Source organism: Pleuronectes platessa, chromosome 12, assembly GCF_947347685.1.
Source record: "Pleuronectes platessa chromosome 12, fPlePla1.1, whole genome shotgun sequence".
NCBI lineage: Eukaryota > Metazoa > Chordata > Actinopteri > Pleuronectiformes > Pleuronectidae > Pleuronectes > Pleuronectes platessa.
The window spans coordinates 9,494,709-9,506,974 of NC_070637.1; the positions used below are offsets into that span (position 1 = coordinate 9,494,709).

At 42.3% G+C, this 12,266-nt stretch overlaps 3 protein-coding genes across 3 annotated transcripts; 1 reads left to right on the plus strand and 2 right to left on the minus strand.

The window, feature by feature from the left end:
- Positions 1 to 145: 145 nt before the first annotated feature.
- LOC128453701 (E3 ubiquitin/ISG15 ligase TRIM25) lies at positions 146 to 3,300 on the plus strand. The gene is made up of 6 exons (XM_053436741.1): positions 146 to 742; positions 1,580 to 1,675; positions 1,766 to 1,999; positions 2,120 to 2,142; positions 2,231 to 2,364; positions 2,448 to 3,300. The coding sequence occupies exons 1-6, from the start codon at positions 146 to 148 to the stop codon at positions 3,014 to 3,016; spliced, it is 1,653 nt and encodes a 550-aa protein (XP_053292716.1). The 3' UTR covers positions 3,017 to 3,300.
- Positions 3,301 to 3,999: 699 nt separating this feature from the next.
- Positions 4,000 to 8,162, minus strand: LOC128453698 (hyaluronan-binding protein 2). The gene is made up of 13 exons (XM_053436734.1): positions 8,002 to 8,162; positions 7,614 to 7,764; positions 7,332 to 7,436; positions 6,936 to 7,046; positions 6,732 to 6,848; positions 6,518 to 6,628; positions 6,260 to 6,431; positions 6,079 to 6,176; positions 5,530 to 6,001; positions 5,272 to 5,414; positions 4,867 to 5,001; positions 4,540 to 4,685; positions 4,000 to 4,417 (listed from the first exon to the last, which is right to left on the minus strand). The coding sequence occupies exons 1-13, from the start codon at positions 8,059 to 8,061 to the stop codon at positions 4,250 to 4,252; spliced, it is 1,989 nt and encodes a 662-aa protein (XP_053292709.1). The 5' UTR covers positions 8,062 to 8,162; the 3' UTR covers positions 4,000 to 4,249.
- A 450-nt stretch (positions 8,163 to 8,612) lies between these two features.
- On the minus strand, positions 8,613 to 10,280 carry LOC128453816 (probable E3 ubiquitin-protein ligase TRIML1). Its single transcript, XM_053436906.1, has 6 exons — positions 10,275 to 10,280; positions 10,033 to 10,128; positions 9,655 to 9,882; positions 9,495 to 9,541; positions 9,273 to 9,415; positions 8,613 to 9,184 (listed from the first exon to the last, which is right to left on the minus strand). The coding sequence occupies exons 1-6, from the start codon at positions 10,278 to 10,280 to the stop codon at positions 8,613 to 8,615; spliced, it is 1,092 nt and encodes a 363-aa protein (XP_053292881.1).
- Positions 10,281 to 12,266: the final 1,986 nt, after the last annotated feature.

Genomic DNA, 12,266 nt, shown 5'->3' on the forward strand with positions numbered 1-12,266 from the left:
ACAATCAACTCATCCTTTGTAATCTGACACTGAGGCACATGAGTGGCGTGTGCATGCCGAGAGAGGCCTGTGAAACATTCATGAGCAGGAAGGCTGCAGGAGCACAGGAACACACTGAGCTGCCATAACAGGGGCCAGAAGAGCTATGGGGACTGTTGAGGAAACCTTGAAGTGTCCCGTCTGCCAGGATGTCTTCACCGATCCAGTGACACTCCCATGTGGACACCACTTCTGTCTCACCTGTATCCAGACTGTCTGGGAAACAGATGGGCGTAATGAAGGCCCCCACTTCTGTCCCGAGTGTCAGATATTCCTCCCCACTGAGCTGACTGTGGAGATAAACACCACTCTTCAGAGCAAAGTGAAGGACATCGCCACTGACGGGCCACCAGCAGCACAGCCACAGGGAGCAGCTCTGAGCAGGGCCCCAAAACCACCTTCAACCGTCCGCTGTGATCACTGTATAGAGACGCCATCGGTGGCCGTGAGGACATGTCTGACGTGTGACGCCTCACTGTGCCAGGCTCACTTCCTGCTGCACGAGCAGAGGTCAGCTCTGAGGGAGCACACGGTTGTGGAGGTGACAGGAGACCCGCTGTCTCTGAAGTGCAGGGAGCACCGTGACGAGCTCAAGCTCTTCTGCATGGAGGAGAAGGTCCCTGTGTGCTGTTTGTGTGTCCTGGTTGGCGTGCACAAGAACCACAAGGCATCTCAGCTCCACGAGGCCTGCGCACACTTCAAGGTGAACATCAATCTACTAATTCCACAAATCTCTGTCTGTCTGTATGTGGCTCTCATTTGTCAGGAAATGTTCCTTTAACTCAGTTTCAAACTTGGTATGTGTATTGTTGGAAATCCCAAGTTGGACTCACAAGACATTATTACAACTGAAACAAATAGTCAGATAGTCAGCAGCAGTGGTTGAAAATTAGGGCCTGCTAGATCATTTTGACAATTGGATATATTTTCATTTCACCATATTGGACTGATACAGGCATTAACAGGTGTCACGGGGGCTGATCTCAACCACATGATTTAACATTAATGGAATCACTCCCTCCTTAGCAAATTTTCTTCAAAGTAAAAGCATAATGGTGGTTTTGTTGATGCAGTGCTTTGTATTGAGCTGAATTACAGAGGTTGACTTTGAAAAGTAGTAACCTTGGGTCTGAAGATTGTGTTAATTAATCAACTGACTTCTGAAAAAGTAAATAATAAGAAAAAAAAGGATCTTTTTGATCATGAACACACAACGTCTGCATTGCAGATAAACCAGGGAAGGATGAATGCAAAGATTTTCAACATCACTCTGCACTGTAAAATTATTGTAAAAAATAAAACAATTAAAAGTTTTAGTATATTGGAGAACTGGTTGAGGAAGACTCAGTAATGACAAGAAGTAATTCTGATGTAGCTCCAGTGAATCCACACAAGTCAAGTAAACAGCCCATTCAATACCAGTTAGCATTGATTTGTCATTAACTAGTGTGCTTTATTTTCTTTCAAATTACATGATGATTACTTCATTTTCTTGTTTGAGTACTCACTTTCTATAGGCCTGTTATTTTTCTATCTTTAGGGCATGTTAGAGACCACTATGAACCATCTGCTGAAGAAGAGAAGTGAGGCAGAGTTCGCCATCAAGGACTTGGAGTCACTGTACACACAAACAGTGGTGCGATCCACATGAAAGAGTGCTGTTAAATCATTGGTGTTTTATGCACAGAATTCCCCTTTAAATTTATTAAAATTCTTTATTTCATAGATGTTTGCTGCAGATTTTAGAGAGAGAATCTCAGACAAGTACAGCAGGATCCGTGTCGTGCTGGATGGCGATGAGCGTCTGATGATGCAGGTTATAGACGCCGAGGAGACTTGTATGACAGAGTGGCTGGAGGCCCAGAGGGGCATGATGGAGGCCCAGATTAAAGAGATAGATAGTCTCAGAGCCTCCAGCAAGTCGCTCCTCCAGGACACAAATGATCTGCGTTTCCTGCAGGTAGGAACGTGAAGACACTGTGTTACTTGTGACAATGTGAAAGTGTTGTGCAAATGCAGCTGCAACGTGTTCTGTGATTGCAATACTCACATTTGTACATTACCTTTTTATTGTCAACAGCAAATCACAGCACAGAATCTTTGGTCAGTATATCATTCCTCTTTTTTGAATCCAACCTGGCATCTTTTGGTCTGAGTTATGCCCACTAATGGTTTTCAGTTTCCATTGTAGTGACCCTCTGGATTTAGCCCCAATCCAGGAAGTAGACAAGGACCTTTGTGACCCCGAGAAACTCAGAACAGTAGAGAGGCTGGTGGACGACCTCTCAGTGGCTCTGTCCCAACACTTTCCACGAATGTGGTCATGTAAGTGAGGAAACAAATATTGAGCAATCTAAAATAAACCCCCACTATCTCTTTAGTTATGTAACGAATTTTTGTATTTGCAGATCAAAGTTCTCCTGCTCTGGACTCAATGACAGCTCACCCAAAACTGGAAATAACCCAGGATGGGAAGCAGGTTTACTGGAGGAGAGAGCCTGTCAGTGAGGCTCCGAGCCCTCAACCCTATGACTCCCAGTATAGTGTCCTGGCTCGCGAGAGTTTCACTTCAGGCCAGCACTACTGGGAGATCATTGTCCAGGAGAAACCCTACTGGCTGATAGGTGTGACTACTGGGCCAGTGGATAAAAAAGATGGAACAAGTCAGACTTCCTCCAGACTGCGCGTGAACAACACATCCTGGTGCATCTACCATGGGGACGGGCAGTACCTGGCATTGCACGATAACCAGGAGAAGGAGCTGTCAGTGGGAAAGAGAGTCAGGAAGCTGGGCATACAGACCAATCTCCAGAAGGGGGAGCTGTCATTCTACGATGCTGATGCAATGACGCTGCTTCACTCCTTCTGTGTGCAGTGCACAGAGCCTCTCTACCCCATGTTAAATCCATGCATTGATGTGAATGGGCTGAATAGGCAGCCTCTTACAATGTTTTGGATCAAGGACCCCTGGGAGTAGCATGTAAACTCTGATGGAGGTGAAGACTGAACTTGGGGCCAGCCATAAACTCATCAAACTCTTTTTTGTCTGCACAAATATTTTAGCACGTAAATGTTTTTTTTCATCAAATTACAGAGGGGAGATATTAAACATGCTATTAGTATGTTTTCCTGTTCAAATAAGCTATTAAATAACTATTAGTGTTTGAGGCTTGTCTATAGTCATCAAGTGATATCATTTGCATCGTCAAACAGCACTTTTGTTCTGCACTAAAGTCTCTCTAGCTGCTCTCATGTTTGACCTCAACGGTAAATGACCCGTGTGTAAACCACTGGCATTTTCTGGCTGTATAATTGGACCCTCAGCTTACTTGACCATAAAGGACATGCATTCCTTCATTCCTCCAGGGGCCCTGCAGAAGTGCTGGCTTGCAGCAGACAAAAGGTCCTTGGAGGTCAAATACCCCTATTTACACATAAAGTTATTTTCGACCCACGGTTCGTTTTTTGTGGTTCATCAACAGAACTTTGCCTGATATGATGAGCTGTTAAACGGTGGTAAGAAAACGAGGGAATGTAACCTAATTCCTTTTTGAGCAGGAACTTTGGGAACTTGCTTGTTGTACATTTTATGCCCGTCTGTGGTTTTAAACTAATGTTAGCAAAATTCTCTTGTGCAGGTGTCGGTGGTCAGTTGAAGACATGAGGGCACAGTTCAGCATAAAAAGACACTCAGGGCTGAAGTTACCAGCATGAGGTATTTATCACCGTGCTGTTAATATCCTGTCACTATAGAGACCACTGATTAATATGAGTTAATTTATACATTGAAGGGTCCAATGACAGACCAGAAAGGTGATTGATCACCTGAACCTTCAGAAAACATCACACTTGGCACTACAAAAGAGTGTCTTCTTGTTTTCCATTTCAGATCACATTCAGTTAAAATAAAAGTTAATATTGAGAAAAAATTGGAAATCAAGACACAATGACACATTGATGAACAGTAGACAGTGCAGACTTTTTTCTTGTGAGTCATATCCAATTTACAAATATCTGATGAACTGACATGACAATGCAAATTAAGTTCAATAACAGAACCATTTGATAAGTTGCCTTTAGGTGACATTGATGCCTAGTTGACGTAGACCTGAAGAGCAGAATAGCAGATTCAATTGCACAAAATCAAAGAGATGCACATGATGAGCGTGACTTTCTGCGTTGATAACGGCTGCAGCGGCTGGTTAGTTCCTTATGGAAACGTGGCTTGAGTTTTAGATTTGATCCAGTCCACGAAGTTGGTGACCCGTGTGTAGACCCCAGGGCTGTTCTTCCTCCCACACTGGTCTCCCCAACTCACCACGCCATAAATAACACTGGCATTATTCTGCTTACAAGTCAGCGGTCCTCCAGAGTCACCCTGAAACAAGAGAAAAACGCTGAGCGGATAGAAAATGCCCACACTTGCAGAAAACACCTCAGATAAGTGAGTCATACTGTGAACGATAGCAAGCTACCAACTCAACAGATTCCTCTACTAACCTGGCAGGAATCCACCCCTCCCTGCAGGTAGCCAGCACAGAACATGGTATTGTCCAGATTGTTGCCGTAAACAGCGGGTTCAGAGCATTTCTGCTGGTTGATCAGCAGTACGTTGGCCTCGAGCAGGTGGTTGGAACCCAACTTAGCTGCAGAGACATGACATATAACAAATGATAACAATAAATGCTAAGTTGTACCTATTTTCATCGCTCACATGCAAATCAAAATTCAAGGTTGAAAGAAAATGAAATCTTGAAGGCCTCTGTACAGAAATCATGAGAATGACATTTTTTACTTCCCAGCTGGATATGCTAATGGTGGTCTTACAGTTCTCAGTGGCTCCCCATCCAGAAATGGTGCACTCCGTCCCATCAGGCAGTTGGGCATCAGGCAGACAGGCTGTCTTAACAAACTGGGTCTCTTTGGCACAAACACCATTACTTCCATTCAGCCTCAGCAAGGCTTTGGAGACACAGAAAATGGAAATTTTAATTCTTGCACTTTAACATCACAATCTCATTACTCACAATTGCACATTTTTGATTTGACAGATTCTGAGTTCATAAAACATATCACAGATTGGACTACTTGAAACCCTTTTGATTCTCTCTGATCCTCTTTCTTATCTAAACGAGGAAGCTTCAAGATGCAGAATTAGTGCTCTGTCACAATTTTGATATTGATAGTACGATCAGTACCTGTTGGACATGAAATAAGAGAGACATAAATCACCTATGTCGCTGTATACGGCTGAAGGAGTCTCCCTGTAGTTCTCATGCACAATAGCCTCTTCAACTTGTAAGATTTGCTCTGTGAATTCTGTCATGTCCAGAGACAGACCTCCCATAATCACCTGCATGTCTTTTCTGTGTTCACTGTTCAAACACAAACAATGATAAAGATTAGATACACATGAGTGAAGAGAATCAGCCAATGTTTTTTTTTTCTTCTTTTTTTTCTTAGATTTGCAGTCATTATGATTGTACTGACATGCAGTGTCCGGCTGTCAGCACCCAGCAGCTGGCAATAAGTACTCCTCCACACATGTGTCGGAATGGCACGTTGGAGCTCTTTGGTCTCACTTGCAAAGACACCTGCCAGGGTAGAGCACCCGGAGGCACCTTCAGACCCCCAAAAACTCGGGTTATGGGCCTTTTAGGCTGAGGCTGCCCACAGGTAAGGAACTGTGCTGGTGGAACAGTGGAATCGGGGACGGAAGGTCTAGCAGTGGGTATGGTAGAAGGTTGCGGGGCCTGGCTGGGCGATAGGGTCATTGGGTATTTGGTAGTTGCTGGAGGTTTGGTAGTTGCTGGGGGTTTGATAGTTACTATGGGTGTAGTAGTTGTTGGGGGTTGGGTTGGTATTGGCTTGTTGGTTACTGTGGGTTCAGGTTTTGTAGGTTGTGGTTTGGGGGTAGCGGGACTCTCAGGGACTGCCAAGGTAACTTCAGTTGGCGTCTCATCTGAAAACAACGACAGGAGAAGATAACACAACTGGTTTTGTCTTGATCAGAAAGCGTTCCGAAGCCTTAAAGCTGACCTGTCGGCTCGGGACACTCTGACACATCACAGTAGTCCCACAGCAACTTCTTCCCTCTTCTGAAGAAACACCAAGGCATTGAGCTGCCATCCGGGTTTCTGCACCAAAGAAAACAAGTTAGATCACATCCTGTTGTAGCTGTCGTCTGCAGTTTGAATAAACGTATCTGTCTTCTCTTGACCTGCAGAGGTTGTGGGGACCGAGTCCATCTGGGTCCTCAAAGGCGGTGAAAGGATTCGTCCCTTGATTCAGAATGAAATGTGAGTTCCAGTGGAGGCATTCATCACCGTCATCGGTCTGACTCACGTTGCCACGATATGACTCTCCATCGTCCACAAAGCAGTCATCGGGTCCTACAGATGTATCACGCTCAGTCAGCATTTGAGTTATGATGATGTTGTGATATCGCAGGCTGAATAATGTTCGGTGTAACATTTACCAACTTGGCAGAAATTTCCTCTGTACCCCGGACTGCACACGCAGTCGTAGTCGTTACCATCTATGACGCATTTGCCACCGTTTTTACACGGGCTAGGATCACACAGTTTATCTTTGGAGAAAAACAATAGTCCAGTGTGTAAGCTTGCTTCAAGGAACTGTGGAAAACAGATGCAAAGAGGTGCCCTGTGTTGTTTAGATTAGGTAATACTTACATGTCCTGCAGTTTGGAGGCTGGAAGGGCTCCTTGCACTTGCATTCATAATATGGGTGAGTTGACGTCAGAACACATTCACCACGTCCACACAGACCTCTCTTACAAATTATTTTAGCTGAAAGGATAACAATATCATTTTTCATTCTGTATAGGTGAACAATATGCAGTCCAACAACTCAAGAAAAGGGATTTTATTTCAAACCTCTTTCGCATTTCTTTCCTTTGTAAGGTTTGGGACAGTCGCACTTGTATCTGTTCTTGGATTTCAGCTCACACACTCCGTTGTTATGGCAAGGGTTTGGGTTGCATGGGCCTGAGAGATGAGAAATTAAATATGCATTAAATGAGAGTTTTACAAAGCAGCATAGCTTGTTAATGCATTATTACACAGATCTGTATCAATATTTCTCCTGTAAGGACCCCTGTTTTTTGTTGGTTGTTCTGTTTGTTTTTTAATTAGATTACCACAAAGCATATTATAACAAAACACTTTGGGGCGGATATGGATCAGGGGATCAAATCAACAAACTCAAGTCAAGCCATTTTCTGAAAAAATAACAGTTTGAAGGAATACATGAGCGTTAATTCTGTCTCTTACCTTCTGTCTCTTGAAGTTTAAAAAGCCAATCTGAAATATAATCATCTTCTTCATCATCATCATCATCATTGTGAGAAGATCCTGGCAGGATCTCAAAGAAGTGGTCTATGGAATAATGTTGATTCCCGTTAGGTATAAAGCAATGTTGTATTCCCTTTCTCCTCACCTAATAAATATTCACCGCTTACATGGAAGCATTGTGAAGACCAAGAAGACGCGAAATGTCAAATACAAACATACTCTACAATTTAATGAGCTATAAAAATGAATAGAACAACTTACCGATAATTATGTCTCTAAATCTTGTTTTATTTTTCCCACGTCTTTCACTCCAATCACGATCATGACCATGACCATGACCGTGACCATGACGATGACCATGTTCATGATGCCGATGCCGATGATGTCCTTTTTTATCCTTTTTTCCTTTCAGCTGAATAGAAAAGAAGTTTCAGATGACTGCCCCACATATTAATCATAAAAAAAGAAAAACAATGTGCAGTTACTTAGTGATATTCTAACATATTCATTAATCTTTTAAAACAAGACAACAAACTCTCGATTTATTCACAGTTAAATCCATTATCAAACATCACAGGATTGGAAATATGAGCCGGTACATTTCTTAATGATGCACAAGTGCTGTATAATACATCCAATAAATACATACTTCAGCAGGTATGATCAGCACCGCTAAGAAGAGGCAGAGGAAGATGAGCTTGAAGTTCATGGTGAGGATCAGACGACATCCAGAAGAGTGCTGCCTGGCAGATCACTCACACTTTTCTAAACACTTATGTAAGTACACTAACCTTTGATTCGGAGGAGGTTGTTTGGCATCCGTCCCAGCTGCTGAGTCAGAATTATTGATTTTAGCTGTGCTATTGCCTGGTTATTTTTTTAAATAATTACAATACTACCAAGTAAAAAAAGCGATTCCTAATCACTTTTAATAATTATGAACATGAGAATCAATATCACTTTCTCAGCCACCTTTGAAATTTATATATATATTTTTTCTTTTTGAAATTCATTCAACTGAGTTTTGAGCAAACTGGCCAAGCCTGCACTTTAGATTGAACCCACAAGCTCAGAGAGCATATTTGCAAAGAGTCCATTGTTTGTTTTAATGTAGACTTTGGATCCACAAACTCACACTAGGTGCATCTAAGGATAAATGGCCCCTTTTAAAAAAATACTGTGCATATTTCTGTAAATCTGAAAGCTTAAGACACACACTGGAATGAATGTGTAGTAATTAAACGTGATTAAAAGGTCTCATCAGAGATCACTGGTGGGAGAAAGAGCACTGCATATTACAATAGGATTTGCATTGGTGCCATTGTGGTCATGTCCAGGACACAGGGCCAGGTGGAGGCAGTCTGAGAAGGTACCCGCACAGAACGAGAACAGCGGCGCCATCTTGTCCGCCTCAAGAAACGTCACCACTCCTGCGGGTAAGCTGCACATGACACCAACCCGACAGAAGCGTTTGGTGAAAGTCAGCTGACGGGGCACTCCTCCGTGCCAGGCTGTGTACTCCCCATCAAAGAACTCCACGCACCAGGAATCGCCGCCCCGGCCCAGCCAGCAGTCCTCTGTGGTGCCCTTGCGAGGGATGGTTGGGTAGGTGATGCCCAGCTCCCAGTAAGTTTTCCCAGTCACGTCCATCTCCCAGTAATGGCGGCCGAAGCTGAAAGCTTGCAAGCTGATGACATTGAGGGTGGTGTCGAAGCGTCCAGGGAGGTCTGGGAGCTGCTGCCAGGTGTTTGTGTAGGTGGCACTGTCCCCTTGGTGGGAGATGATGAGCTTTGGGTGGGCCGTCTCTGGATCCAAACACACATCACTGGAATCTGGAGACACAATTTTTAGATTTTTATGCAGAAAAGGCAACACACTGAAGAGGTCCCTTATAAGCACTATAGAAATAGGTTAACTGACAGCTCTTGATGAGTTTCTTCATTATAGGAGTCTGCGAGCGGATTAGCAGAAGCATGTTGCTGGTGAGGCTGAGTATCTGTTCAGCTTTTGCCTCGTCCAGGTTCACGCTGCTCGGGTCTGTCGTGCTCAGCAGGTCCATCACTCTGGAGGAGGCAGAGACACATCAGCATTGGCTTCACTCTCAAGCCTTTTTTTGTTATTAATAATGATTTGAGTCCATACCTGTCTTCTGTCTGCATGTCCTGCTGCTCAGCGTATGAAAAGAAAGACTGAGGAAAAAAAAAATCAAGATTCATATATTATACAACACTTTTAATTCCCACACACGAGAATGGTAATCAAATTTGATCCACAGGGTTTGTAACAGTTTAATCACCATTACATCAGAGGGTGTGAGGGTCTGGTCCAGTGCCACAGTGAGTCTGGCCAGGTCCTGCTCTATATCCTGGATCATAGAACAGTTCCTCTCCATGAGTCCATCCAGAGTGGAGACCACAGCCCTTTCCTCCATCTCCAGGTGGGACAGGGTCATCCTCAGGTCCTCGTCCAGGACGGCCTGGATCTCCTGATATTTCCTCACGATACTCTCCTTTATCGCTGAGGACTTTTTCTAAGTCAGGGATATATGCATTTATGAGTTTATTATACTTTCTGACCACAGGTGTAATCAAAGTGTCAGTGTTTTTGTTGCAGGATAACAAAGGTGACAAGAAGATTCCATGTTGTGGTAAAATTTCAGGACAGATGAGTGTGCACTCACAGTGATTTCTGATTGTCGAGCTGCCAGCTTCTTCAGTCTGTATTTCACTGCTTCCCTTTGCCTCTTTAAACCCTCCTGATGCTTTTCTAATTTCTCCTGTAGAAAAAGGTGGGACACACATTCAGCACAGCTCCATTCAACAGCAGTGAGGTGGATCTACAATCAGGCTCTTGGGGATGAGGCGCAGCCACAGCAGCAGTTTATTATGAGACCTAATGCAGATAAAGTGGAGTTTCTCCCACAGCCATCTTGTCTTCGGTCTTGTTTAGAAGTTTTATCAAAAGGTATATTTCCTTTATTTTGATGGTTAGGTTTCATGTCATAATACAGCACAGAAGGATTTCACCCTCTCAAGCTGACTTCTTTTCCCCCATCAATGCCATTACATCACTGGCACAGTGCAGAGTTGGGACATGTATTCTAAAAGTTGAAAATCAGTTCAGACTTTATTGTACAGTCCAGGATTTACAAGGTTATTCTGTGGCCACAGTAAAAAACACAAAAGTCCTACTTAGAGACACTTGGAATAAAACACATGGGAGTAGCAATTGTACATTTTGAAGGAGAGGGGAAATAAACTATACTGTCTGTGTACTAGTACTGTCTAGGTACAGTAATGAGAAACAAAAATGAAGTTTGACAGTAAAATTCTGATTATTTAATTATGCTTGCTTTTTTTTTAAAGTAGGGACCAGCCATTATTATAATACAGCCCACATACCATACTCTTAATGTATGATTGAAAAAAAAATAAAAAAAATAACTAGGTTGCAGATTAAACATTTATGATTAACCAAACTAACTTTTGGTTCTAGTTTTTCTCCTTATGTGACATTATTTAACTTCAATAGATGTACATTTGACAAAAGAACATTTGTTTTCTACTCCGCCTGTTGTTATTTCTCCTTTCAAAGTGCTCAGTTGTTACGAACTAACTCAATAAGTAATGAATTGCTACTTACAAACATTGACCGATCACAGGATATATTATAATACAGCGTCATTGTTCCACTCTAATTTCCCTTGCGGTTGATTAAGGTCAAACTGCAGCTCTCGGAAACATGCAGTGATGTATGACCTGGCACTTTGACATGTTTGATTTGAATTACAGAGACAACTTACATCTTAATTATATTTTTGTATTTCTTTAAGAACAATCCTTGTTTTTTTTCACTAAGAATGTAACCAGTCTTTCCATCACTGTTGACCATTTTCCACAGCACTCTGTTTTCACGGTCAGATTTACCTGTGCATGCATATGATGTTTCTGTGACATCACAACATGCAAGTTATAGAAGATTGATGTGTTGCAACTTTCAGTCCACATGCACTGCCAGTGGGTTTCTCAGTGAAGTAGCAGATACCTTGTGTGAACTCTTTAAAGTGCATTTGCTCATTCATAGGAAGAAGACAGGGTTGATCCAATTTTAAGATTTCTTACCTGATTTATAATTTTATCTTTTTGTAGAGAAAAAAAAACATATCAGACACAAAGTAGTTTATATGTCTTATAATGTGTTGGGAGGATATTATCAAATTGTCCTGCCATTGTGGGAGCCATTGGTCAGTTCATTTCACCGTATGTGGAAATTAAAATTGGAAAAACATTACATAAACTTAAGGTAATAAAATGTAATCCACACCATGAGAGTCGTATGCATTATTTTGTGCCTTCTAACAGGAGCTTCACAAAGTCAGAGTCAATTAGGATTTGAAGAATGCAAGTTGGAATATTAAAAATAAGTCTGGGTGTGTAGAGTAAATAGCTCAAGGCTACATTTACCACTACTAGCAAAACACATCGGAACCACCAACCAGAAGTTGGTTTATTGCATTATGGGTAACATAGGCCCCACGTTTTGGCAGGATTTCTGCTGCACTGATTTTGATGCAGACAACTATTAATCATGATTCTGACTGGTAGTGGTACAGTGCTTAAACTGTGGAGAATGTTTTTAATGAGAGTTAGCTCCTTTGTAGCATTGCTAAAAAAACAAAGGGATAAATAGTATTTTTTTTGGAATAGTACAAAACAATGCAAGACTTGCACCTGTGAGTCAAATCTTGTATCATCTTGCACGTGAATGCATCAATCCGGGGAAGAGGTGTTCAAATTAATATGGTTTAAAACTGCATTAACACATGGAGATAAGTGGAAACAGAGAGTGATGATTTAAAGTAACTTTTTAATTCTTTCACCATGAGTTGCTTAGTTAATTTGAATAAACCGTGGC

Coding starts and splice junctions, on each gene's coding strand:
- LOC128453701 (XM_053436741.1), top strand. CDS start 146: ATGGGGACTGTTGAGGAAACCTTGAAGTGTCCCGTCTGCCAGGATGTC. Junction 1,676..1,765: donor CACTGTACACACAAACAGTG/GTGCGATCCACA, acceptor TTTATTTCATAG/ATGTTTGCTGCAGATTTTAG. Junction 2,143..2,230: donor ATCACAGCACAGAATCTTTG/GTCAGTATATCA, acceptor TTTCCATTGTAG/TGACCCTCTGGATTTAGCCC.
- LOC128453698 (XM_053436734.1), bottom strand. CDS start 8,061: ATGAACTTCAAGCTCATCTTCCTCTGCCTCTTCTTAGCGGTGCTGATC. Junction 7,765..8,001: donor TGCTGATCATACCTGCTGAA/GTATGTATTTAT, acceptor TTTTCTATTCAG/CTGAAAGGAAAAAAGGATAA. Junction 7,047..7,331: donor TAAACTTCAAGAGACAGAAG/GTAAGAGACAGA, acceptor CTCATCTCTCAG/GCCCATGCAACCCAAACCCT.
- LOC128453816 (XM_053436906.1), bottom strand. Junction 9,542..9,654: donor AGACCCTCACACCCTCTGAT/GTAATGGTGATT, acceptor TTTTTTCCTCAG/TCTTTCTTTTCATACGCTGA. Junction 9,416..9,494: donor GACATGCAGACAGAAGACAG/GTATGGACTCAA, acceptor TGCCTCCTCCAG/AGTGATGGACCTGCTGAGCA.